The 27,162-nt window shown below is 37.8% G+C and overlaps 1 protein-coding gene across 3 annotated transcripts in view; it reads right to left on the minus strand.

Annotated features, from left to right (window-relative positions):
• Positions 1-26,822, minus strand: part of ddx6 (DEAD (Asp-Glu-Ala-Asp) box helicase 6) — a 44,261-nt gene extending 17,439 nt beyond the window's left edge. The window contains exons 1-7 of one of the 3 annotated variants that reach the window (XM_073029893.1): positions 26,710-26,822; positions 15,111-15,616; positions 12,206-12,269; positions 11,128-11,232; positions 10,484-10,613; positions 8,895-9,041; positions 5,976-6,070 (exon numbers count right to left, since the gene is read on the minus strand). In XM_073029893.1, coding sequence (XP_072885994.1) covers positions 5,976-6,070; positions 8,895-9,041; positions 10,484-10,613; positions 11,128-11,232; positions 12,206-12,269; positions 15,111-15,319 — 750 coding nt within the window. In that variant the 5' untranslated portion in view covers positions 15,320-15,616; positions 26,710-26,822. Of the gene's footprint in view, positions 1-5,975; positions 6,071-8,894; positions 9,042-10,483; positions 10,614-11,127; positions 11,233-12,205; positions 12,270-15,110; positions 15,617-21,884; positions 22,056-26,709 lie in introns of those variants that run through there. The other 2 variants (XM_073029892.1, XM_073029891.1) reach the window with 2 other exon arrangements.
• Between the last annotated feature and the right edge of the window lie 340 nt (positions 26,823-27,162).

Genomic DNA, 27,162 nt, shown 5'->3' on the forward strand with positions numbered 1-27,162 from the left:
CTTTTTACTCCATTGTAATACTAATACACCAGATTTTAGCTTCTCCCTCTCAAATTGCAGGGTGAAACACATGATCACTGCCCAAGAATTCCTTTGCCTTAAACTCCCTAACCAAATCAGGCTCATTACACAACACCCAATCCAGAATTGCCTTTCACTTTGTGGGCTCAACCACAAGCTACTCTTAAAAGCCATCTTGTAGGTATTCTACAAATTCCTTCTTGGAATTCAGCATCAACCTGATTTTTCCTAATCTACCTACATATTGAAATCCTCCCATAACTACAAGATTATCCTCATTACATTTCTATTTGAAATTAATATCCCACATCTTGGCAACTATTTGGGGACCTGTATATAACTGCTATCAGGGACTTTTTATTCTTGCTGTTTCTTAACTCTACAAGGATCCTTTTTCTTTGCTCCCATTTTTAAAAAAAACAGGGCCACCCTACTCCCTCTGCCTACCTGCATTGCCTTATGATACAAGGTATATCCTTGGATGTTAAGCTCCCAATGATCTTCTTTCAGCCAGATCTCAGTCATGCCCACAGCAACATACCTGCCCAATCTCTAACCACACTACAAGAGCATCTACCTTTTCCTGTATACTGCATGCATTCAAATTAACACCTTCAGACCTGTCTTCACCCTTTCCAATTTCACTCATATTAAAAAAAAAATCAAAAATTCATTCTCCATTCACCATTATCAGTTTCTCTATTATCCCCATTATCACCTCTTCTCACCTGCCCATCATCTCCTTCTGATGTCCCTTCCCTTTCTTGCAAGGTCCACTGTATTCTCCCATCAGATTCCTCCCCCTCCCTTTATCTCTTCCACTCATCTCCTAGCTTCTTACTTCATCACCCCTCCCCTGTTTCACCCATCACCTGTCAGCTTTTACACCTTCCTCTTTGCCCTCATTTTCTCTTTCTGGCTTCATTGCCCTGCCTTTCCAGTCCTGAAGGGAAACATCAACTGTTTATTCCTCTCCATAGATGTTACCTGCATTTTGTGTGCAATGCTCACATTCCTCAAAATAACTTTGGATATAGTAACAGACATATAATTGCAGGCAGTTTAAGAAAACGATGAGGTAATTTCCAAAAACTCCATACTATCGTGAAGTTAATTATTACAGTTGGAAGAAATGTTATATTATCCCTCTATTGGAGTAGTAGAACACAAGTTAGATAAACATGAGATTACAAACCATGCTATTACAAGATCAGCATTACCCATTCTCAACTGCCCTTGAACCAAGCAGCTGTTATTTAATAAGTGATTGGTCAGGTTCCAGAGTTAAGTATTAAACAAACCAATAGGACTGGCAAATGTTTCTTTCTCTTGGGAACTATAGTGAATCAAAAACAATTTTCTTTGCTTTTAAAAAAAAAAAATCAGTTTAGAGGAATTTAGAAGCTTGATAGCCACTACCACTGTTAGCTTTTTGCTCCAGATTAACTAAATTCCATAGCTACTATCCTATGATCCAAACTCATACAATAACACAAATGTACCATTTTAATACAAACTTAAAAGGCTGGAAACGTACAAGTCAGGCAGCACCTATGGGAAAAATTAGATCAAAGACCCATGATAGCAATTTCTATTTTGCCTTTAGATTTCCAGCATCTGCAATTTTCAACATACTATATTCTGATAAATAACATTTATTAGCCTCAATCTCATCGGTTTTCCCAAATTGTGGCAAGCCCAGGCCCAGCAGCTGCTACAATCTACCACCAAGTTACCCAGCTCCAATCAATGAACTTCAAGAGGCAGACACAAAGCTTCTACTGCTTAATAAAAAGTTACAGCCTTGGTAGCCACCTTAGGGAGCCCTCTTTGTTGTAAGCAACGTGATATTGCTCTAAAGCCAATGCCTAAGTATTTTTCCTACTTGTAAACCTCGAGACAGCCAAGTAGGAGCTACCATTTTGTAAACTGATGTTTTGAGGTCAAAGTGCTTAGCTTGAAGTCCAAGTTCAAATGCTTTGATGAAGGAAGCTGAGCAGCAACAAGGCGGGTTAAGGCAAAAATCTCTTCTTCCGTGTCAGTACTAACTTAAGGTAGAAATAGCAGTCACTGAGTGGATGCTCCCCAAAAGTACCCTTGATGACTATTTGCTGGAAGTGTGGCCAACTACAGCTCCTCTCAAACCACTCTTAATGTCTCTACAACATGTTCTCAGTATTATTTATTGTTTCTTTTTTGTATTTGCAGTTTTTTTTTGCACATTGGTCGTCGTGTAGGTTTTCATTTGATTCTATTGTACTAATTTGTTCTATTGTGAATGCTTGCAAGAAAATGAATCTCAGGGTAGTACATGGTGGTGTATGCATAGTTTGATAGTAAATTTACTTTGAACTTAGATGGGTTGGAGGGATAGCTGGACTGAGGAGCATATAGGAACTAGAAAGCAGATAGGATTTTCAGGGAGCCGTAGATTCAGCCAAGTAGATGTGGGATGGCTAAGAGAGGGAAGGCATGTGTCCCTTGTGGCTATTCCCCTCTATTAAATAAGAGTTAGAATGCTTGGTGGGGTGGGAGAGGAACTGGCTTCTCAGGATAACAGCAGCTAACAGCCACACACCAGTGGCACCATGACTGGCTGCTGTACAGCAGGGAAGGTCAAAGTCTAGACGAGCAGTGATAAAATGTCCTATTGTCAGCTGGAACAAAGGCATTTTTGTGGTAGCAAATGAGACTCCAGTATGGTATAGTCTCCCTGCTGCCAGGGAGAAGGATGTTTTAAGAACGTAGAAGATATTCTGAAAGGAAAGGGTGAGCAGCCAAAACTTGGGGTTCACATTGATACTAATGACATAGGCAGGAAGAGAGACAAGGTCCTGTATAGGAAATTAGATAGGTCAAAAAGCAGGACAAACAGAGTTGTAAACTGAGGATTACTCCCCGTAGAACATGCTAGCAAGGCCAAAAATAGAAGATGGTACATGGCTAAAGAGCTCATGTAGAAGGGAATGTTTCACAATTACATTATTGGCATTTTTTCCATGCACCTCGACTGAAGCAGCACTAATGTCTTTGCAGCTAATGCTACTTGGGAGGGTTTAAACTACTATAGCAAGAGTATGGGAACCAGAGCAGTAGCTCACCAGATGGAACGATGAGGAGAGGGTAGATGTTAAGTCAAGTAAGACCAATAACATAAAGAAGCAGGTTCAGGATAATAACACAGCAGGCAATATCTGGCAAGGCTGATGAGTCTGGAGCCCAAGCTGGAATACTGAACTACAATTTGTAGCCATTACAGATATTTGGTTGAATTGGTAGCTCAATGTTTCATGTACAGATATTTTAAAATGTGACAGAAAGGGTTGTAAAAGTAATTAATATTTTGCATTAATGATTAGGGAGAATGTCAATGCCACACTGAGAGGACATCTTGGAGGGTTCATTCAGTGAGGTCATATGGGTAGAATTCATGAATAGGAAGATGCAATCACTAAGTAATACTGAAGGCCTCCCCAAAGCCAATGGCAGTTAGGGGAAACAAAGATGCAGGCAGAGAATGGAAAGAAACAAAAGCAACAGGAATTTCTAGAGGATTGCTTAATTTCCCCCAATATTGACAGCAATTCCCTTAATGCTTGAAGATTAGATGGGGCAGAATCTGTTGGGCACATGCAGAACATTTCTTAAAATATTATCAATAATCCAAGGGATGGGGCTGTACTCTGCCTTAAATGGTGGCGAATGAGCTAGGTCAAGTTTTCGAAAGACCAACGAGGCCAACTTTCGAAATATTTTTGGATTAGGACAAGACAGATCCTCAGGTGAAAGTGATAAATTTGGGGATGGTCAACTACAACAGTATTAGGCAGGAGCTGGGGAAAGTAGATATGGGACAGCTAGGAGGATAAAATTACATTTATTATGTGGGAGTCTTTTTTGGAGGGCTTTGGATTCAGGAACAGGAAAATTGAAAGAAGAAACATTCTAGACCAGTATGTTCCTGTGAGGATGAAAGGTAAAGATGGCAAGGTTCAGGAAGCTTGGATGATGAGAGCAAGTTTAGTCAAAAAATAAAAACATATGCAACATTTGGAAAACTAAAATCAATGTCGCTAATAATAAAGTAGGAAAGAAAACATAATTAGGAAGGCTTAAAGTGGTCACAAAGTAGTCCTTGGCCTACAGGATTAAGGAGAACCTGGCATTTTATCTGCACATTCAAAACAATTGGCAGCAGCTAAGGAAAAGGCAAAAGGAGGGAACCTATCCATGGAGTTAAAGTAGGCAAGGTGCTTAATGAATATTTTACGCAAGTATTCATCAAGGAGAAAAAACTTGAATGGTGGTGAGATTATGAAGGAGGATACTGATATTGTAGTGCACATCGACATTAACAAACTAGCATTGAGTGCCTTGAAAGAAAAAACAAAGCCAGGCAAGTCCCCTGGGTCTGATGGGATCTATCCCTAGTAAACTGAGGGAAGCGAGGGGAGAAGATTGCTAAGGCCTTGACAGAGATCTCTGCCAGAAAAACTTGAGAATAACCAATGCTGTTCCTCTACAACGAGGACAAACCAGCAAATTATAGGCCAGCAAGCCTTACTTCAGCGGTTGGTAAATTGAGAATTTTTTTTTAAGGGGCAGATTACTTACATTTGTAAGAGTCAGCATAGCATTTCAACAGGAAGAGGCGTTATTACACAAATTTAATTGAGGTTTGAGAACATGAAAATGATTGATACGATTGTGGGAGGGTTGATAGGGTTTGGTAGTTAGATGCATGGACTTCAGTAAAGCATTTGACAAATGTCCAGACGATGCAATTCAGTGAGCCAGTAAGTTGCATCCAAAATTGTCTTAGGCAAAGAGAGAGGGTAGTGGTGGTGGTTAGATAGTAACTTTGCAGATGACAAAATTGATGGAGTGGTGGACAGCACGTAAAATTACCAAAATCATACAATAGGATCAGATCAGTTGGAAAATTGGCAGAGAGAATTTAATCCAGCCAAGGATTTCAATTTCTGAAATGCAAGAAAGAGTAAACTGCAGGATATTTAGCAGCACTGCATTGATGTATAGATGGATTTGGGGTGCAAATCTATCGCTCTGAAAGTGAGTAGGGTAGCAAAGGCAGCACACCTTTCATGGCATTAAAGTAAAAAAAAACAGCAAGTAATGTTGTATAAAACAGAGTACTTTGATTAAGCTATTTTTTTGTGGAGGTTTTATGTAGTTCTGGTTACCAAATTACAAGGAGGATGTGAAGGTTTTGGAAAGGATGAACGCCAAGTATTGCCTTATATTAAGAGTGCATTAGTTATAAGCAGTGGCTGATCAAACTTGGATGTTTTCTTTGGGACAATGCTGCAAAATACTACAGCACATATTTACGTTGAGGTATGTTTAAGGGAAACTGATGAAGCAACTGATAAAGAAATCCAAAGGGTAAGCTGTCTGGAACTTGCTGCAACAAGAGATGGCAGAAGCAAATACAATAACAACATTTAAGAGTGCTTAGATACAAACAGGCAGTGAACAGAGGGATAGGAGACCACTTGAAGGCAAATGGGATTAGTTTCATTAGCCAACATGGTCCAGCAAAGATTTGGAGAGCCGAATGGCCTACTAATCTGCTGCACTTTTCTATGTTCTAGAAATCTGAAATAAAACAATGTTTGAAGTCAATACTCTTTCATCTTCCATTCTAATGAAAGCTCAGTGAATGAAACATCAACTAGTTCTCACCACAAATGCTGCTTGAGAGAGTTCTAGCACTTAATTTTACCTATAGGAATATCCTACCTGTAAACTTTAACCAAACACAAGCAATCTTTTAAGATATTAATGTCAGAATGCATTGAAACTTTTAGATGAATTAAATACATCTTCACTCAAATTAAATGGAATTTAGGATTTTTGTTTCGGTTTCAAGTTTACTTTTAGAATGTTAGTTATACTAACACAACTTAACTCATTTCTTTTTGTTAAATTACCTCATCAAGTACAATCATCTGTACGTTGTCCACTTTAGCCAAACCTTTCTTAATCAAATCCAGGATTCTTCCAGGTGTTGCGATCACCACATGGACTGCATTTAATAGAATAGTTTTAAACGACAGTCTGAAGAACACATTTCACAACTTTAGACAAACATTAAATGAACATCCCAGTCTTGTTCTATATAATTGTAGTACAGTCGGCCCTCCATATCCACGTGTTCCGTATTTGTGGATTTAACCAACCGCAGATCAGGATTGAGGGAAAAAACCCCCGAAGTTCTCTTTCTTCTCATTCCTTAAACAATAGTGTAACAACTATTTACATAGCATTTCCATTGTACAGGTTTCCCCGCTATCCAGAAGTTTTTGAACACTCCCAGACCCAAAAAATAACCTACCAAATAACATTTAAAACCTAATATAACACTAAACATATAGTAAAAGCAGGAATGATATAATACAGCCTATATGAAGTAGAAATAATGTATGTACAGTGTAGTTTCACTTACCAGAATCAGGAAGACAGTGAGCACACTGGAAGGTTCACACATTTTTCTATCATACAGTTCTTTGTAAGCACTCAAAACATCATTCAAACCTGCCCTAAACCTACGTGCCCTTTCAAAATTAAGGTCATACTTTTCCGCAATCATTGCAGCGTTGTCAATCACAGCAAAAATCTCACGCAGTTCAAAGCTATGGTGGCTCGATGCTGAGTGTTTTGCTGAGAGCAAAACAAATGCTGAACGCTATTTTCGCTTTTTGCCACTCTCGTTGCTCAGAGTGCGCGCTGCCTCTATAACGGCTCGCTGCAAAGCAAATGCTGAACGCTATTTTTGCTTTTCGCCACTCTCAAAGCTTGGAATGCGCGCTGCTTCTGTAATGGCTTGCTGCAAAACAAATGCTGAACACTATTTTCGCTTTTCGCCACTCTCGCTGCTCAGAGTGCGTGCTGCCTCTATTACGGCTTGCTGCAAAACAAACGCTGAATGCTATTTTCGCTTTTGCCACTCTTGTTGCTTGAGGTGTGCGCTGCCTTTATAACGGCTTGCTGCAAAATAAATGCTGAATGCTATTTTTGCTTTTCGCCACTTTTGCCGCTCCAGGTTCGCGGAAGAGCTATGATGGTTGCGTCTGTACTGAACACGTAGTTTTTTTTTCTTGTCATTATTCCCTAAGCAATACAGTATAACTATTTTACATAGCATTTACATTGTATTAGGTATTATAAGTAATCTAGAGATGATTTAAAGTATACGGGAAGATGTGCGTAGGTTTATGCAAATACGCCATTTTATTTAAGGGACTTGAGCATCCGCGCGGGGGGGGGGGGGGGGGGGGGGGGGGGGGGGGGGAGAGAATGTCCCGGAACCAAACCCCCATGGATACGGTGGGCCGACTGTACACTAATCACAAAAGTGAGGTCTGGGTTGTGGATTGCTCAACTAACCAGTTTTATGTGCCTTTTTAGAATCCATAAATTTACCAAAGAATAGACAGACTATACAAAATGTCAAATGGCTGTCTACAGATTAACAGTGTCAAGTCATCATTACTCAAGAAAAATTAATGTGCCTAAAGATATTACATAGACAGTATCTCAGATTATTCTGTTTACAACAAAACAAATTATAGGGAGGAGAGGAAATACTCATGAAGTTGTTCATAAGAGGGATTTTGATTGAAATAATGACTTATAAAGACATTTCACAACAACAAAGGACAATTCATACAATAGATGATTATGTTCTGGAATGAAATGCTTCAATGGTAGTAGAAGCAGATTCAACAGTAACTTTTTAAACACTAGTTAAATGCTTAATGCAGAATATTCTGTAGAGCTGTGGAAAAAGAGCAAGGGACTTGGACAAAATGAATAGCTATCAGAAGAGCTGCCACAGGGTCTATAACAAATGTTATAGGATGAGAATATTCTTTCAGTATTTTTCTGCCCACAATTTCAGCCTAGGCAAGTCATTAATTTAAGTGGATAACCCCTTCTTTTGCTAAAACTGTCAATAGTGTCACAAACGCCAAATTCTTCAGTCAAGCAAGATCTTTTTCCATTTCCTGGCAACTTCAGATAGTGTGCCCAATTCCATCAACATCACTATTTTCATGACAAACTCAAGGAATTAAACTGCATGTAAAACTTCTAATATTTATCATTTAGCAAATTAAATTTAATTTGCTAAATTTTAAATTGCCTAACAAGGAAAAATTTGAACTGAGACAATAACAGCACATGATATACATTTTTTAAAACAAGTCTATGCTCTGAAAGAATCTTAAAAGTTGTGTAAATGTTTTTTTAAAAACTTCCATGCAATAAACAAATATAAATTATTAACTTCAGAGTAATCCTAATGCTAACTTCACTTGCAAATCACCAAGAATTGATTCCTGTAACAATTCCAACTCGTATGAGACTCATCTTACAAAGAATGCTTTTGAACTTCGCTAATTCCTATACTTGCATTTCCACGATATAATCCATTTATTGAGAGACATTTCATAGGTCTTCCAAAGTGTGGGTTAGATAGCAGGATCCCAGTCTAGCCAGTGTACAAGAGACAAGATAAGTTTATACAAATTTTTTTTTACAGCCATTTAAAAATACATTACAAATCATCTGAAGATTACAAAAGCCTGACTTATGGACACTTTTGCATATGAACATACTCTCATATTAGATTTAACAGTGCAACATATTCTTATTCCAAAAAGAAGCAGAACTACTCCCCTCTCTGCCTTTTAAAAAAAAACAATTTTTTGTTTGCATTAATTACAATACGGTGAAATATTGTTACCACATCTAGTAAATCGTGCATTTTTCCAACTTGAATGCCTGTAAAACCAAAATCTATTTGTTAACTAGGGACCGCACAGCAATTCATCAAGCTATATACTGACCAGTCTCATCGAGTCTCAAGATGTCATCCCGGAGATTTGTTCCTCCTGTGGTAGCCATCACTTTTACACCACCCATGTGTTTGCTGACTTGTATACAGATCTGACTGACTTGCAGTGCCAGCTCTCGGGTAGGCACAATCACCATAGCTTTAAAAAGAACAAGAAAGCAAAAAAAACATAATACATTTTCATCAGGAGATATTAAATAGCAGAAATCAAAATATTCTATTGCAACAAATTATTTGCAGAAAGTCAAGCTTATCCAACAGCCATCTTCCAAGGATTTGCGTTGCCCTATGTAAAAAGTCGTGCTATGTTGGTTCTTTATGCATGGATCTTTCTACACCGCTTTCAGCAATCATGGATATTAATCATGGCTTCATGGTGGAAAACGAAGCTTCCAGGTTAAAAGTTTCAAGCTTATCCATGGTTTTCCCTAGCTAGTTGGAAGATTTTACATAAATACAATTTCCTTTCAATACAAGCTTCTTGTTACGCAAGGAGGAACGGAGCCTTAAATCTTCATATCATTTTATGTAGAGCATCTTTCCCCAGCCCAATGAAAAGTAGATACAACAGAAATACAAACAGTTCTAGAAACCAATGATGTTATAATCACTCCAGCAGTGCAATAATCCTTTTTATAATCAATACTGTTGTTCCCTGTCCTTTATTCCTTATTTATCTTTATTGAATACCCTGTGTGTAGGAACCTTTTGAATCCATTTCTGTCTAGTTATTAGCCAGATTTTATCGTCACATCAATTTTGTGTGGTTAACTGTCAGCAGTTGATCTTTAATTTGCTTCTTGCATTTAATCACATTCACTATGAATTTATCTCAGTATTTTTGTCTGAATAATTTCTGCTTTTCATTCTGATACTGTTAATTTCTGCAGTTTGGACCCTCATCTTCTTTGTGAATGCCAGCAGGACCTCGTACCATTTCTGAGGATGTCATCTACACCAAATGGATCACGACTTCAGACTGTTCACCTCCATCCTTCTCTAGAATTTTCTGTAGTAATATCCCTAATTAGAACTGGCACAAAGAGGTACATTTCTGAGGATGTCATCTACACCAAATGGATCACGACTTCAGACTGTTCACCTCCATCCTTCTCTAGAATTTTCTGTAGTAATATCCCTAATTAGAACTGGCACAAAGAGGTAACATACCATCCAGGAATCAATTCTACAATGTTTGCTCCCCTAACCATTGATTGCCTGATCTTTCTCCATTCTCCCTGGTCAGCTAAGCCATACATGGAGCAACAGTCTTCACTCTGGCCACACATCCCAGAGGGAACCTGTTCTCTAACAGTGTTATTAGCCAGGGGAAGGCAGGAGATTGGGGCTAAGAGGAAAAATGGATCAGCCATGGTGAAATGGCAGAGCAGATCTACTGGGCCAGATGGCCTAATTCTGCTCCTATATCTTATGGTCTTACAAATGAATACTGCTCAGAGGAAGACAACCCCAGTGGTTTTCCTACCTATTCTCTATTGTCTGAATTAACTGGGATCACTGGAAGTATTGAGGCTGGGGAACTCAGCTACAATTGAATATTAAAACAGAAATTACACAAACCTTGAATACAGTCTCTCTTCAGGTCCAGCCTTTCAAGTAATGGAATGAGGTAGGCTCCACTTTTACCTGTTCCGTTTTTGGCTCTGGCCAATATATCTCTGCCAGACAATGCAATAGGAATACTTGCCTCCTGAGAAACGAGTTCAGAATATATTATGCCAAATAAAAGCTCGAACTTCTGTTCTCACTTAAAAAAAAATTAATGAAACTTATAGGGAAATAGCTTACACAAGAACACTCAAAACATAAATGCTCACACTTAGCATGAGTGAGGTTGTGTTTTCTGTACAACATCACAATATTATTTAGCACCACTGGTGCAACAGTTGGTGTTATAGCAACCGGTGATTTGGTTTGGCCCAATCTCCGCTGCTGTCCATACAAGCTTTGCAAGTTTTCTACTACATTCCAAAGATCTACTCGTAACCCAATTGTCTACAGCAAATTACTTTGCACTTCCAATTAAAAACAATAGAAGAATCAACAGGAGAGATTATGGAAATGTGAGATAAAATGAATTGCAGAATTCAGGGAAGGAAAGGAATAGGACTAATGCAATTGCTTCTCTAGCAGGTGATGTTCTGAAGGGCTGAATAGTCGTTTTTATGATTGCAAGTACAACATGAAGTGGATCACACACATACCTGAATTGGAGAAGGTTTCTCCCAACCCATTTCAAAAATGCCCATCAGCAACTCTCGTTTCAAACAATAATCTTCAAATTCATTTCCTTTTGTGGCAGTTACATCCTAAGTATTGAAGAACAAAGCTGACAATGTGCAAAGTACAATTGCAACTCTTAAAAATGTAATTATTCAAACAACTTTGTGGACTGCAAGTTAAACAGAATTTGAGTGAAGGAAAGCACTTTGATACTGTGGAAAGCATGCAAATGAAACTCTTACAGAACACAGTTATCACAATGGTACAAGTTTCTAAAAGATTAATTTATAGGTATCGCCCAATTCAAAAAAATTTTTTGCTGTACATTTCACTACAAAATGTACAGCCAAATTTAGTGGGAATTTTCAGACTGAACACTGGACACAGTCAACAAACTGTACTAATTTTACAAAGAAATAAAAATACGATCACCATTGACATTTCCCAACTTTAAAGCCACCCATATATTTTGGATATTCATCAGTATGGACTCTGACTTTCTGAATTCATTCTCCAATTGAAACAGTGTCTGCATTTCGAATTATCAAGTCATCCTCAATTCACAATGGGAATGTTCTACACTTAATTATCAACTGAAGACTGTATCTTATGCTACATTCTTTAAAAGTGGATAATGATTAAGCCAATGTAACCATCTATTCCAAATTCATGGAAACTGGCTGTAAAGATCAAAGCCAAAGCACCACCTATAATCACAAGTAATCTGCAGCCAAATCATCCTTCTGGAGAAAGGCAAGAGTTAATAATAGTAACTTAATTTCAAAAGCAGCAATTAAGTCAAAATACAGCTTTTACATTCATGTATATGATTCCTCCAGCTAGACTAGGAGGAACAAATTTAAATAGACTTTCAAGATTAGTCTGAATCTATCAGGTGGGGCAAAGATGATTTTTTTTTACAATCTTGAAATTTAAGTACTGCTCACTATATCCTGACTGATGATTTCTAAAGGACAACAAGAAGAACACAGTTTAATTCCAAGAACAATTTGAAGTAGGTGATATTGAAAGTGGTTGGATTTCTAGGATTCTTCTTACCGAAGTTTTCATCCTCCTGTCTTTTGGAGGCAACTTTAAACTTTTCTTCCAGTCATCACCTGGTCTACAGTGAACAAGACACAAATGTTTACATTACAGTGGCAACTATTGCACAAAATAGTTCTAAATTAAGCCTTTAAAAGAATCTACAATTGATTGTCTTATTACAAATTTCAGATACTATGTCAGAAAAAACTGCACCAAAAATGCAACTTCATTTCCCTTTTCCATCGTTTTAGAAAATCCAATCCAATATTAAATGTGCTATTTTATTTTACCAAGTTTTGGGGTAGCAAGGCATGCAGCAAATCCTGAGTCATTCTTTGCTTTGTCATTGGGTTTAAATGCTGGAACTCCTTAACCAAAGCTGATTTAGGATGTGATTCATTACCACCTTCGCAAAGGCATGGATAGGCAAATGTCAACCTTGCCAGTAACAATGAAAACTGGGGGGGGGGGGGGGGGGGGGGGGGGGGGAGAGAGCTCAAAATCTGGAATTCGTCTTTAAAAAGTTTGGAAGTAGCTAATGGTTATTCACAATTGTGCAAGAGTCCAAAATAAACAAATAAAAATTACTAAAAATACTCAGGTCAGGCAGCATTTATACAGTTTAACTATTTTAGGTTTAAAACAATTACGTCCCCCACCCCACCCCCTTTTTCAGAGACTAGATTGCATCACTGCACTCAGAACTTAATTGTAATGCTGGAATGAAAGGATGGAGTTTTTCTTTAATTCTCTTTTGGATCAAAATAAAATGACTACTGGATAAAGATAAACTGGGCACAAACTTGTTTCCTCAATTAAAATTGATTAACTAGGATGAAATAAACAACTAGTTGTCTCAAAATGAAAATAATACTGTAGATCATTAGCAAGTTAGTTTGTTGCTTGGAAAAAAATTCTAATAAACAGACAAAAATTCTTATTCTAAATTAAAAGGTTTAGTATTTTAGAAATGATTAAATGTAACTCATACCATCAAGTAGGTTACAGAGTTAACATGAAATTACCAGTCTGAAAGAGTATCATTATATCCCAAATTCCTACACTTCCTTCAGAAGAATAACCCAATTCAAAAACCCATACCCCTTTCAAACATTTCTAAATGTTCTGGGTATTTTTTAAAAAAATATATACAAAAGAGAGAAGATGGCAAGACAAATTGAATAGAAAGTTTAGGTTATTTAAATGCAAAAGGAACTTGAGGACCCAGAAGACCTGGATTCAAATTCTCCACCTGTGGTCAATTTAATCCAATATCCTTTGTCATTTCACATGGTCAATATTTTACCATCCACCTTCACACATCATATCTTGCCAAAAAGATGTGTACCCATAAAATAATGGGGGGGGGGGGGGGGAAAGAAGGTCTTTTCTCTACCTCCCAATTATGCTTTCAGTAATAATGTAAGTTTAATACTGTCACGGTAGTGGTATAAGAAAAGGAAGACACTGCTCTAAATTCTGTGGATTTCCCACTGCATTAACAAATCAAGCAACAGTAGCTTCTGCTTGGCTAAACCACACGCGTGGTCGCAGCGTCCAGAAAGTCGGCAGTTTTAATGAAACTGTGTGAACAGATGAAGAGACGGTCATCTTTGGTCCAAATCCCGTTTGGACCGTCGAGGTCACCAATGTAGCGATGTGCTACACACAGCGCTGAAATAACGACACGCAGTCGGTAAATCGTTTCGAGAGTAGTTTATTCAAACTTCGCGGTGCTGGCATTTAATCCCTAGCGCCCGCCCTCTCCGGGTGGAAATGACATCAGAGGTACATTACCAAAGTCTCCCCCCCGCGCTGGCTATTTGTGAGCCGGTTCGCCTGCGCAGAAAGTGGGTCGCCACACAATGAGCTTTTACATTGGTAAAAGCATTTCTAAAGTACATTCATGCAATCTTCCTAAAATCACCCAAAACTACAGCAAATCAAGAGAATTATTAATGCAACCCAAAGGAATGATGAAAATTATGGTTTTAACATAGCAAATTGTTTTACAACTTAAAAGCTTATAGAACATAAAATTGAGATTTCACACATTTCTCACATCTGGAAATTTCAGAATGACTGCTGGCTCTCTCAGACCTACCTTTATTCCACCTGGTCATTGCAACTGAAGAAAATCAGGTAATACTGAAAGCAGTGCTTCACACAGTTTAAAGCTCAAATATCTCAGTGGAGTTAAAGAAAAGCAACATTTAGCTGAACCCTCCTACACATCTCCTCCAGCCATCAATCTGAGATGACCAAGTTTTGATGGCGGTTACACAAAATTCAACTTCTAAGAAAAACACAAGTTAAAAAAAAACACACCAAGTAAATGGCCTTCTGAAAAGGGCAAGAATCCCAAGAGAAAGTCACCAGTAATATTAACACAAAATGCTGGCAGAACTCAGCAGGCCAGACAGCATCTATGGGAGGAGGCAGCGACGACTCGTCACTACCTCCTCCCATAGATGCTATCTGGCCTGCTGAGTTCTGCCAGCATTTTGTGTTTTTATTTATCTCCAGCATCTGCAGATTCACTCCTGTCACCAGTAATATTATCACACTTACAAAAAAAGGGGACAAAAACAAAAGGCAAAATTACAGCCTAAAAGCCAAGCAGTGCAATACTCCTCCTAATGGGGTTATTAAAATTAAGGGTCTGTTGATAACACAGCCAGTAATTATCCCTATACCAAGAGCAGAACAGATCCGATCATTATTTCAATTATATTTGTAATACATTGCTGCTGCAAATTGATAAACACATTTCTATTACAATAATTAAAATCTGCAAAAGCACATCATTAGAACATTCAGAATTCATGCAAAATATCAGAAGCCTGAACTCCAACAATAATCTGACAACTTTACTATCAGAATATTGAGCTTCCAAAGATTTGTTTAAAATACTTACTTAATAGTACTGCTGGTCGTATGCGCTTGCTGCTGAGTGCCATTAAGTGTGCTGGCATTCTTTAACTGCTGTAGCTGTTGGTTGGTCTGTGCGACTTGCTGTGGTGGTACCCCTCCTGGGATTGCACTAGATTTCAGTGGGCCCCTCAATTGCCCATTCTGAGTAGACAAACCCATAATAACGGGATTTTCCGTCCTGGCTGTGGTCATTTTATATATATATATATTTCAAAATTTTAATATATATATATATATATGTATATATATATATATAATATGCAGGTTCAGTTTACAGCCCAATGTTCATACAGAAACTGTAATAGCTTAAACCTCTTCAAATGAAGAGATAAAGTTCGCTCAATGTATACGAGTCCTCTTGTTGCAATCAAAGCAAGCTCTCATACGAGTCTTTTTAAAAAGTCAGTCACTTGCACTGATGCTTAGTAGACAATATTCTGCCACATAAATCCTTTTTCATAAAAAGGTCTTGAATGTATTCACTTTCACCTGTAATGCAATTAAAACAATTTTTTTTTTTAAAAAAGATTGCACAACCATTCAAACCTACTAAATGGCAACAAGGACCCTCTCAACTATCTTTGACAATGTTGCTTAAACTAAAAAGAACAAAGTTTCACAAAATCAGGAATGTATAAACACAATGCATCAGGAAATTATGTTTTATGATCAGTTTTCACATTTATTCCACAACTGCTCCGGATTCTGACATAATTCATTCATTCAATAACAAATTCCTCACTGCCAGAGTACAAATGCATTAGTAATGACAGAATTTTGGATTTCATGCTTTCGATCAGTTTCCCTGTTTATTTCGAAACACTGGACAAATTATTTGTTATAGTACTCAGACACTTGTCAAACACTCCCAGCAACTAACTGGAATGAAGAGATCTGTTAGCCAAATCACTTTTTCCTTCCTTTTTTCTGGATTTGAGCTACACAATTCTAACGAAAAGTTATTGACTTTAACTGTCAACCGAATCTCCCTCCACTGATGCTGCCCAAATGGAATTACTTCAGCTTTTTAAAAAAATTGTGCAGTTCTTTAAAAACATTGATCAGAAAGGCACATAATCACATTACAATGAAACAATAAAATGCTAAATGAGGAGTTCATTTTGGTGGTCAAAGAAGCCTGTTGAAGAGAACTGCCTTTCTCTTTCCACAATTCATGCTTCTGGCAAAGTAATATGGCTAATAATACTTAACAAAAGTATATCAAAAATGTTAACATCAAAAGGCAGACTAAAATAATCTCAAATACTGGAGAAATTGTGGTCAAAAGCTTAGCCTGGCGTCAGTTGGAATCCACCTCAATGGCAAAAGGGCATGTCACCATAATATCAGCTGTTAGTCAGCACGATTTATGAAACAGTATTTAAAGCAGTCAGTCGTATCAACAAGGTAACTAATGAATACAGTACATCTAGATTACAGTAAGCAGACTATCAATCCAAATTACTTCTGAAAACCACGTTAATTAAGATATGCTGAACTTCCATACAAGTCCCCATTATTGGCCTGGACTGTCCTCTAAACCTGCACCAGATTAGACAGGTGCAGAATCAGTCCTTATTCCATGCCCCGAGGGAGAGGAGCAAGTTTCAACTGATATATTTTTGAATTAAGTTAAAACATGTTTAGTTAACTTAGAAAAAATTAAAAATGGAAGTTATTTATCTTAAATTTGAAAGTTATTAATTGAATTTTAGTCCAATTAAGAGATTATTAGAGACAACTTCAGACATTCAGCTGACAGAGAACTATGCTTCCATTTTCAATAGGAAGGCAGTGCACTCCCGTTCCTGCATAGATGCTGCTCAACCACTGAGTTCCTTCAGCAGCTTATTTTCTGCTTGAGATTCTAGCATCTGCAATCTTTGTATTGTCATAAGCCATGATTTTATTGAATGACAAGTCAGACAAGGGACTTTATAGCCTCCTTCAGTTTGCCTCTCTTATTCTAACCAAGCTTGTGGTTTCTCACAAATCAATCAAAAAACAAAGTTATATTGCATAATGTAGCCAGAAATTGTTAGGCTTAAAGACCAGTGAGTGCATCTATGATTTAACATTGATCGATTGCTGGAACATCCACAATGTCAAAGTTAGATAAGATTACATTATTAGCACTAATGCAGTTAAAAGGACCCAAGAACATATCCAACTATCTCCATTTTAAAATTAACTTTATAAATATTAATGTTTCCAAGCAATTTATCTGAAAATTATAGACAAAAACAGACAAAAAATAGAATTCAATTTATAACAAACTTAAAAATGAAAATTGACAACTGCAGGGCAAAATACGAGGAAAGCAATCTGCATACCCCTTCAACACACACAAAATGCTGGAGGAACTCAGCAGGCCAGGCAGCATCTATGGGGAAAAAAAAAGTACAGTCCACATTTTGGGCTGGATTTCCATCATCTGCAGATTTTCTTGAGTTTCTGCATACCCCTTCCAAACCTACCTTATTAACAGGATCTCTATACATAAAGGAACAAAGGAAACTGGACACTATCACTCAACATCCTTGCTTCACCTGTATACATTAACTCATTCTGGTTGTGATTAAATTTCATTTGCTGCCTTTCTGTGCAACCAAACAAACCATTTACATTTTCCTGCAGTCTAAAGCTTTCATTCTCACTGTGCGCCAACTGTTTTGTCCAATTCATTGATATATTACAAAAAGATCTCAAAATCAAGTATTATTCTTTAATTCCTACCAATTGCCAATAGTTTACTAACTTGCCACATTGGTCACTTCAAAGCCTTGCTAAAATTCACATAGACCACTAATTCCAATCTACCCTCCTTGGCATCTAAAAACTAAAATGGATCTTCACTTATAAAATACATCGTTTTCGTTGCAGATCTGCCCACTTCAAAATAAAGGTGCATGTTGCTCCTTAGAATGGATTTCAATAATATGCCAAATTTAAAGCAACTGGGAGGCAATTATTTGTTTTTTTCTTTTTAAAACAATATCATACTATCAATCCACTAATCTTTCTGTACAAATCCTGCAGCCACAAAGGATTAAAAAATGTAGTGCTAGCCCCTGCTTATTTCCTTTCTTTTTAAAGCCTGTGATGTAGTCAAACTGGGTATGGCAATTTACACTTTTTCAGAAGGCGATAAACTGCCCTTAAAGTGAATATTATAATCACAGTTGAAGAGAAATTAAAGACAAAGCAGGATAACCCCCTTCTCAAAAATCCATTACAAAATATTAAAAACTGGATACACATCTTCCACAATCTCCTTTGAATCCCTAATTGGCCATGCACATTACCAGTTATGTACTAAAAAAGATTTTTTTAAAATTTTTCTCAATCACATTTGCCAAGATTTCTTTCAGAACTCTTTCCTAATTTCTTATTTTAAATGTTAACACTTTCTATGCTCTTCCACAATTTCTATCAAAAGCTTGCTACCTTGCCTCATCATACTACCTACAAGCTTCGTAGATAAGGGATCTAGATTTCAATTTCATTATTTTACTGGGAACAAATTTACTGCACACCCTGTAAATGATTTTGAATTCATCCCAAAGAATGTTGAGCCTACTACTGCTAGATTCCTTTTCAGTTAACATCCATTTTATCTGTTGTAGCCTGTAACACCAGTGGTAGCTTGTTTAGTGGTCAGGTTGGTTTTCCAGGATGTGAGCAGTGCCTTTCTGTCAGACAAACAGCCATTAAGCATTTTCCTTTGCTCCTTGGCAGAAACCTCCAACTTTGCTACTGTTGCATGCTGATATCCCAGGAATCTGACACAAATCATTACCATGGCATACCATGGAAAGGCTTCCTGTGTGGGCCAGAGTGGGCAGTCCAGCTTCTGAGACAAAATACAGGGCTCAGACACTGCCCCGTGTGGACCATTGGTAGAGAATTCCAGTGAATTCTGCACATTAACAGATTGCAAAGATCCCATGATTTCACTCATCATGTTTCTTTGCTGTAGTTTTCCCAGCCAGTATTTTTTCATGGCAATAAGCTCAAAGGCTAGCAACTACAAACTTACACCAGATAAGTGTGAGAGAGTAAATTACACAGGGTATTGGATTCTATCAGATCCAGGGTATTGGATTACGATTATTGCCAAAAAAAATGCTTAAATAAACTGAAATAAACTTAATTACTTCCCCATTTGTCGGCCTTACTGCATGTAAACATTTGAATTATTGAAACCAACTCTACAATCTTTCTAAATTAAAGCACACAAAATGTCAAAAGGGTAAACCAGTGCAGTTAAGAACTTTGCACTGATGTATTTCAATGCAGGCGGAACTTTGATTTTAGTGTGGAAATTAAAACTTCATTTTATAGAAAAAAATTAAAAGAATTTCCATCCAGAGAACAATGACTTTTTGGAACTCTGCTTAAGAGGACTGTAGAGATCAGTCACTAAGCATATTCAACTCCATACATTTTCAGGTATAATGGGAATCAAGGAAATCAACATTGGAAAGTGACATTGTTGCAAAAAAAAACAGAATTTCATTAGACCCAAGCCATTTTCAAAATATACATTCCATATAATGTACATTCTTACAAGTTTTCTCCACACTGGCAACTAGAAAATTGTGATTAGGACTGCATCGCTGAAATGGAAACAAATGACAATATAGAAACACAAGTGTAACTAAAGGGATCGGGGGTATGGAGAGAAAGCAGGTACAGGGTTCTGAGTTGGATGATCAGCCATGATCATACTGAATGGCGGTGCAAGCTCGAAGGGCCGAAGGGCCTACTCCTGCACCTATTTTCTATGTTTCTATGTGTTGACATATCTAGACAGACGTTCCAGATCTAATCATTTAAAGAGGCTGGACGACTCATACCAAAGATGCAAAAAAAAAATATTAATATATGCAGATTACAACCCTGAAATTCGTCTTCCTGAGTGACGAAACAAAGAACCAACCCGTTCAAAGAAAACGTCAATCCCCTTTCACGCGCAAAAAAACGCACCAACGGAAAAATACGAGTGAAAACAGAGAATATAAAACAGTGTCAAAAGATATGTTTTAGTACAGTTCAGCTCAGTGTTCGTTCTCTGGAGGCCGTCCCGATTTAAAAAGAAAATCGCCCAATAGTAACAAGAAAAAGAGCGACCAGAACTGGAACTAGAACACATCCTAAACCTGAATTAGAGCCCAAATCTATAATCCATGTCGATTAAACATCCGCCGACAGCATGGGGTGGGGGGGGGGGGGGTGGAGAAGGGAGATCGACCTTTCATTGGGAATTTTTTTTAAAAAAAACCTTCATCTTTTTACCTTGTAGACGGTACAGTGGCGCATTACAACTTATTACATCACAATATAATCAGCATTCATAATGACATTTAAAATGGATAACTGGCAGGTATTTTGTAAGATTCCTACTGGCCACTTAACTCACCCACCGAAATATTTGTCTTACAAAAGTTTGAGTTATCAAATTTAATTATGAAGAAACTCAACGTTATAAAAACCTGCTCTAAACTTCTACTGCACGGGAGCACAATTCATTAATGCCAATCAAAACAACTGCAGCAAGTTCTACTGATAAGTGTTCATATGACCACCATACAAAATCAACCTACCAAATTTCAGAAGGGCTCCAGTTCTAATGAATTTCTCCCACCCACCACACTGAAACTGTACATTAGATGGAAGAAATAAAAACAATTGATTTTGAATGAGAATCTACAGAAAATAATACAGGAGGATCTTCATCAAAACTAAAACGCCACCCAGACTAAATACGTACTTTATAAAGGAGGAATCAAAAAGGAGACAGGGAATTGATTATTGAGGCATTTCTTCCACAACATAATTACATGTAAGATTTTATAAAGTTTGTATTACTTCATTCCAATATATTCCCATAAATCCATTGGTTAAAATGCATATTTTACAATAAAAACAAACGTTGATAAATGAGATTAAAATTGTAAAACTTCTTATATCCTTCAAGAATGCGAATTTAAATTATTAAAAAATATATAGCGAATACCAAGCAGAGCATAATTATTACATGCTATGTTAACCCTACTTTAAAGTAAACAATTACCCAATAGTTTAAAATTAAGCAATTAATAGTTACAAACTACAGTACCTCCTCTAATTAAGTTTATTTTAAAAATGGCGATTTTATACGCAAAACACATTACACGTCACATTGGTGACAGAGGCGGAAATTAAGACTGGATTAGAAAACACAGCTTCAAAGTGTAAACAGAAACGCGGTTGAAAATATAGACACAGAAAAACAACCAGTTCTATTGGAAAACGGACAGAGAACGAAGCATGTCCGAGATTATGGTGAGGGGAAGAGTCCCGGGGTAAATGGGTCAATATTTACAACACATCTCTCTGGGCTTCCTTACGCGTCCTGTCACTTCGGAGGGAAGGAGACGGCACAAACCCAAACATTTCTCTACCATGTACCCAGGACAGAAACTTAGTAGAAATTAACAATAATTTTAAGGTATTTACCCAAAAAAAACTACGAAGAACGTCATTTGGAATCATCTTAAACACAAAATGACATTTAAAACACGACTAAATACGCATTTTAAAAAACGCGAAAGACTTTTGGGCCTTGCACCAACGGAAGAGAAGAAAAAATAATCAACTTCCTACGCAGCTTTATAAATAAAAGCCGGGGAAGTGTTGTTCTCAAAAATAAAGGCACATCCTTGGCCCTAATGCTTCATCAGAAGAGTTTAAGAGAAAATACTTAAAAACAAACCCGAGATGGCGGCGATTTCGCTCCGATTTGCCTTACATTTACTCTCTTTTTTTGTCTCACAGCTCTGCCCGATTCCAATATGGCGTCTTTCCCTCAACCCCCCCAACGTCATCAAGGGAGCATTGAATATATCACATCAATTATTAAAGCCATCGCGCCCGATTACAAAACCATCGTTACCTCACGAAACTCCACAAATTAACTACAAGCTATACTAAAATGGAGGCAATTTCGAATTTAATTTAAGTTTAGTGCGGGGGGGGAGGGAGAACGGGGAATGTCACGTGACTGTCATTTCGTCAAGCTAGATGTTGTATACTGTACTGACTTTTTCCCTGATAAGGCCAGAATGTATTATTATTACTTTCAGTTATGTGTTTCTCTCCTTCTTTGTCTTATTCTTCCCCCTCTTCCGCGCGGTTTGTTTCTGTTTATTCTGTTTATTTCTCCTCTCTGCCTCTGGTTGTTAGTTGCCTTACTGTTCTGTGTTCGCGCCCTCTCCTGGTTGTTCCACTTTAAGGTCTGCGAAGCGTTGGAAACTTAATTCGTACATATTGTCCATTCCATTTGAGGAAATACCTGATAAACAAGTCACTTTTAAGGTTGTCTGAGCATAAAGCCTGAAATCTAAAACAGCGCAAGACAGGTCCATGATAAGCATGAAAGTCGAGCAATGGGAATGATTTGACAGTGCTGTGACAAAGATCTAAAAAAACCTCTGGGGTATTTTCCTTGTGTGCTTGTACACTGTCTGCTTAAATGGATAACACGCCAGTCTTATTTCTTAAGATTTTGAGTTTTATATTCAAGTCTCATTCTACAGCCTTGGGAAGAAATTTCCAAGGTAAAACTATTGCAATTCTTGAGGGAGTTCAGACGTTAATTTGGGAATTTGCCTGTAGGAACGCTTGGGTGTGTGAGCTAATTATGACACCCTCAAAATGTTCTGTAAGCACATTATTATTTGTGGGAACTTGTTTTGTGCATATTGATTGTCACGTTTCCTCTATTACGTTCATGACCACACTTCAGAACTACATAAATGCATGTAAAATGTTCTTGGCAAAAAAGCTCCATGTAAAGATTTTTTTCCTAAATATAACACAGTTCATTATCATATTGCTATCCTAGGTGGTTTGGTTTGTACACATTGGATGCTCTGTTAGCTGCATTACCACGGTAATTATACTTCAAAAAAGTGATTATCATTTGAAGTTGTGTGAACTGTGAGTTTCTTCGGTAACACTACATGTTCTAGAGTAGGCTTTGCTTGATTGAACACAGCCATTCTCAAACTGAACTGCAGTGTCCAGTACAATATTCAAAGGTGAAACTAGTTCAAAGTAACTTTATTATTAAAGTATGTATATGTCACCATTCACTTCATGAGATTCATTTTCTTGCAGGCATTCACAGTAGAACAAAAAAATACAATGCAATCAATGAAAAACTGCACACTAAGATTGACAACCAATGTGAAAAAAAGACAAATTGCAATACAAAAAAGCAAATAATAATAAATAAATAAGCAAATAAATAATATTGAGAACATGAGTTGAAAGTGGGTCCATTGGTTATGGAAACAGTTCAGTGTTGAGGTGAGAGAAGTTATCCATGCTGGTTCAGGATACTGATGGATGAAATGAACATTCTCCCCTTTAGATTATCTCATCCTATCTCAAAAGTGTTTTAATGGTGTGGCCCAGTGATTAAAAGAGGTTGAAGAATATTGCTATCCACTACCCTAGAACCTTCAAGCTCCTACAATGGTGTGGATAACTTCTCTCACCACAATGCTGAACCGATTCCACAACTTTCAGATTCCCTTTTAAGGACCCTACAGCTCATATTCTTAGTATTTCTATTCGCATAACTTGCCTTCTTTTGCGCATTGTTTGTTTATTAGTCTTTGATATGTGTAGTTTTTCATAAATTCTATTGTATTTCTTTAGCTCTACTGTGAATGCCTGCAAGAAAATGGATCTCAAAATAGTATATGGTAACGCACTTTGATAATAAATTTACTTTGATTTTGACTTGGCTTTGACAGAGTCGCAACTCATTTTCAGACTTTCTGACATGGTTAGAGCCATTTCCTCTGCTGTCTGTAATAATACAACCATCTCTTTTAGAACCAAATGGTAATGGGATGAAAATGATACCAACTCTTGAAGTGAGTTCAAAAACCTTTGGTGGGGAAGGTTCGGGTTACCTGTACCTAGCAGAAAATGATTTGATACAAGAAGTTCAGCTTTGTGGGGACCAATGCTTATGTTTGTCAATGATAATAGGAAAGATAGATAGATAGATAGATAGATACTTTATTCATCCCCATGAGGAAATTCAACTTTTTTTCCAATGTCCCATACACTTGTTGTAGCAAAACTAATTACATACAATACTTAACTCAGTAAAAAATATGATATGCATCTAAATCACTAACTCAAAAAGCATTAATAATAGCTTTTAAAAAGTTCTTAAGTCCTGGCGGTAGAATTGTAAAGCCTAATGGCATTGGGGAGTATTGACCTCTTCATCCTGTCTGAGGAGCATTGCATCGATAGTAACCTGTCGCTGAAACTGCTTCTCTGTCTCTGGATGGTGCTATGTAGAGGATGTTCAGAGTTATCCATAATTGACCGTAGCCTACTCAGCGCCCTTCGCTCAGCTACCGATGTTAAACTCTCCAGTACTTTGCCCACGACAGAGCCCGCCTTCCTTACCAGCTTATTAAGACGTGAGGCGTCCCTCTTCTTAATGCTTCCTCCCCAACACGCCACCACAAAGAAGAGGGCGCTCTCCACAACTGACCTATAGAACATCTTCAGCATCTCACTACAGACATTGAATGACGCCAACCTTCTTAGGAAGTACAGTCGACTCTGTGCCTTCCTGCACAAGGCATCTGTGTTGGCAGTCCAGTCTAGCTTCTCGTCTAACTGTACTCCCAGATACTTGTAGGTCTTAACCTGCTCCACACATTCTCCATTAATGATCACTGGCTCCATATGAGGCCTAGATCTCCTAAAGTCCACCACCATCTCCTTGGTCTTGGTTTAGTACCATGTGTAGCATGTATTTCATCTAACACACCATTTCTTCCATATTCCACCCAAGTGGGTAGCAGAGGGGTAAAAATGCCACTGAATGTTGCATTGCATGAGCATTGAAATTTTTTACCTTATCTAGGTACTGTAGGCACATGTACAACTCTTATTCACCTGTTCATAAATTAGTTCTATAGTTGCTATAGCATACTGCTGGATGGTCCTGACGACTGACTAAATGCCAGAAGGTGCTGAGAAACTGATCTATGTTCAGTAAGTGAGCAACTTGGATGCATACAATACAGAAAACAAGAACTGGTAAATAAGCACCTGCAATGCTTAGGATGAATGATCGATCATGTTTAGTATGCTGAAAATGTTAACTGTCATGAATCACTGGTGGCTTGTAAGCCTCCATGCAACATCAAGGTAATGCAACCATTTTAGGGAATTTTGGGAGAGCCCTTCATCTTCAACCATTTGTTTTCCCCTAATGCTATTCTCAGACTTCTGAAAAGCTCTTTTAAGTCTCAATGTGGAACACATACCCATGGATTTTATGAATAATGAGCCACGAAAAGGCAGATTGAGATGCAACCGTGCATTTACAAAAGGTAAAAGTTGGTCTCAAAATGCCAGTCAACATCATTCCTTAGTAACAAACTACTCTGCTGGAAGAACTCAATGACTCAAGCAGGATCTGTGGGAGGAAAAGAATTGTTGACGTTTTGGGTTGAAACCTTGACTGGATGAACTTTCGAGAAATTTTCGACGAGGGTTTAACCCTGAACTGATGACAGCAAGGAAGCAGGTCAGGACTTTTGCCGCCAAAGTTGATAGGGATGCGATTAACTACATGCCATCAGGAGTGGAGATTGCTGACGGATCAGTAGCTTCTTCTAGCAGTCTCTATACCACAGCAACAGCTGGCCTATATTTGTGGAAGAGTCTGCAAATCCCATATTCCTCTCATTAACCATCTTCAAAATGAAGTGAAAATAAGTTATCCCCTTTCCCTACGAATTTTAGAAAAAGCAGGTTTGTATCACTGACTTAAATATGACAAAACGTGAATTAATGTTCCTTGTTTCAGGCTCTCCGGCAACTAGATCATACTTAAAGTAAAGGATGCATCCCTCAGTAATCTGAGGTATAGAACACGTCATCCAAATCTAGTTGTACATTGTTCGATGCGCATTGTAATTTTTAGTAAATTTAGTATACTGCCTGAGTATCCTGTTTATGACTGTTACGTTGAGAATTGGTCCATTTTCATGGGAGTTTGCAATGGGTTGCGAGATTTAGCGAGGCGTTTGGCTGGATAGCATATACCTGCAGACATCTTTAATGTCAAATGTTTCCAGAGATTGAGCATCAGTTACAATGCTGCGGTCAACATAGTAACAGACAGAAAACACCTGGGCTATTGAAAATGCGGTTTATTAAAGAGAACCGATTAAATATGAGTAAGGCATATTTGAATGGCAAATATCTGCATGTGTGGGCCGTGAGGCAGTAATAGAATCATGACCTAGGAGAAGATTATGAACCTTAAAGGGGGAAGAGTTAAATTGAAATTTGCTGTAATTTGATCACAGAACGAGAATAATCAAGTAACGGGTCCCATTGCAAGCACTAGGTTCATGAAAAACACGGACAGCACGGAAAATTAGCTAAATAGGATTATTCAAATTGTTGGTAAAACATCACTAGGAATCATCTGATAATTATTGCAAGAACAAATAGTTAGTCTGGAACAAGTTGATAGTAACTCTAACCTTGCAGAAGTGAATCACTGTGACAAAAGTCCCTTCATCTTCCGTCCCAACTCAAACGTCCCATATTTCCCTATAATAAATCCCTCCTTTTCTCGGGGAGTTCCGAGCCGTCACACCCTTTCTCACTTCCCACAGAGTTCCGATGTAACAATTATCCCTATTTGTTTCCAACACCAGCAGTTCGCCTGTGAACAGAGCCATCATTCGCGCACGGCTGAGTGCAGGACCAATCAGCGGAGACTAATTCCTCTCCGGCCCCAGCAACAGCAGCGTTACGGGCCAATGAAAACACCCGTGTTAAAGTTGAAGCATTGCTCTGCCCACTTCCATGCAAAGCAAGCCAGGATAATTATTTGTCATTCTAAACCGAATGTTCCGAACACTTCTATATTTCCTAACGCCCTTAAAATGTATTAGCTTCATACTTTGGATTATATTTGGTATTTATATGTA

Source organism: Hemitrygon akajei, chromosome 26, assembly GCF_048418815.1.
Source record: "Hemitrygon akajei chromosome 26, sHemAka1.3, whole genome shotgun sequence".
Classification (NCBI taxonomy): Eukaryota; Metazoa; Chordata; class Chondrichthyes; order Myliobatiformes; family Dasyatidae; genus Hemitrygon; species Hemitrygon akajei.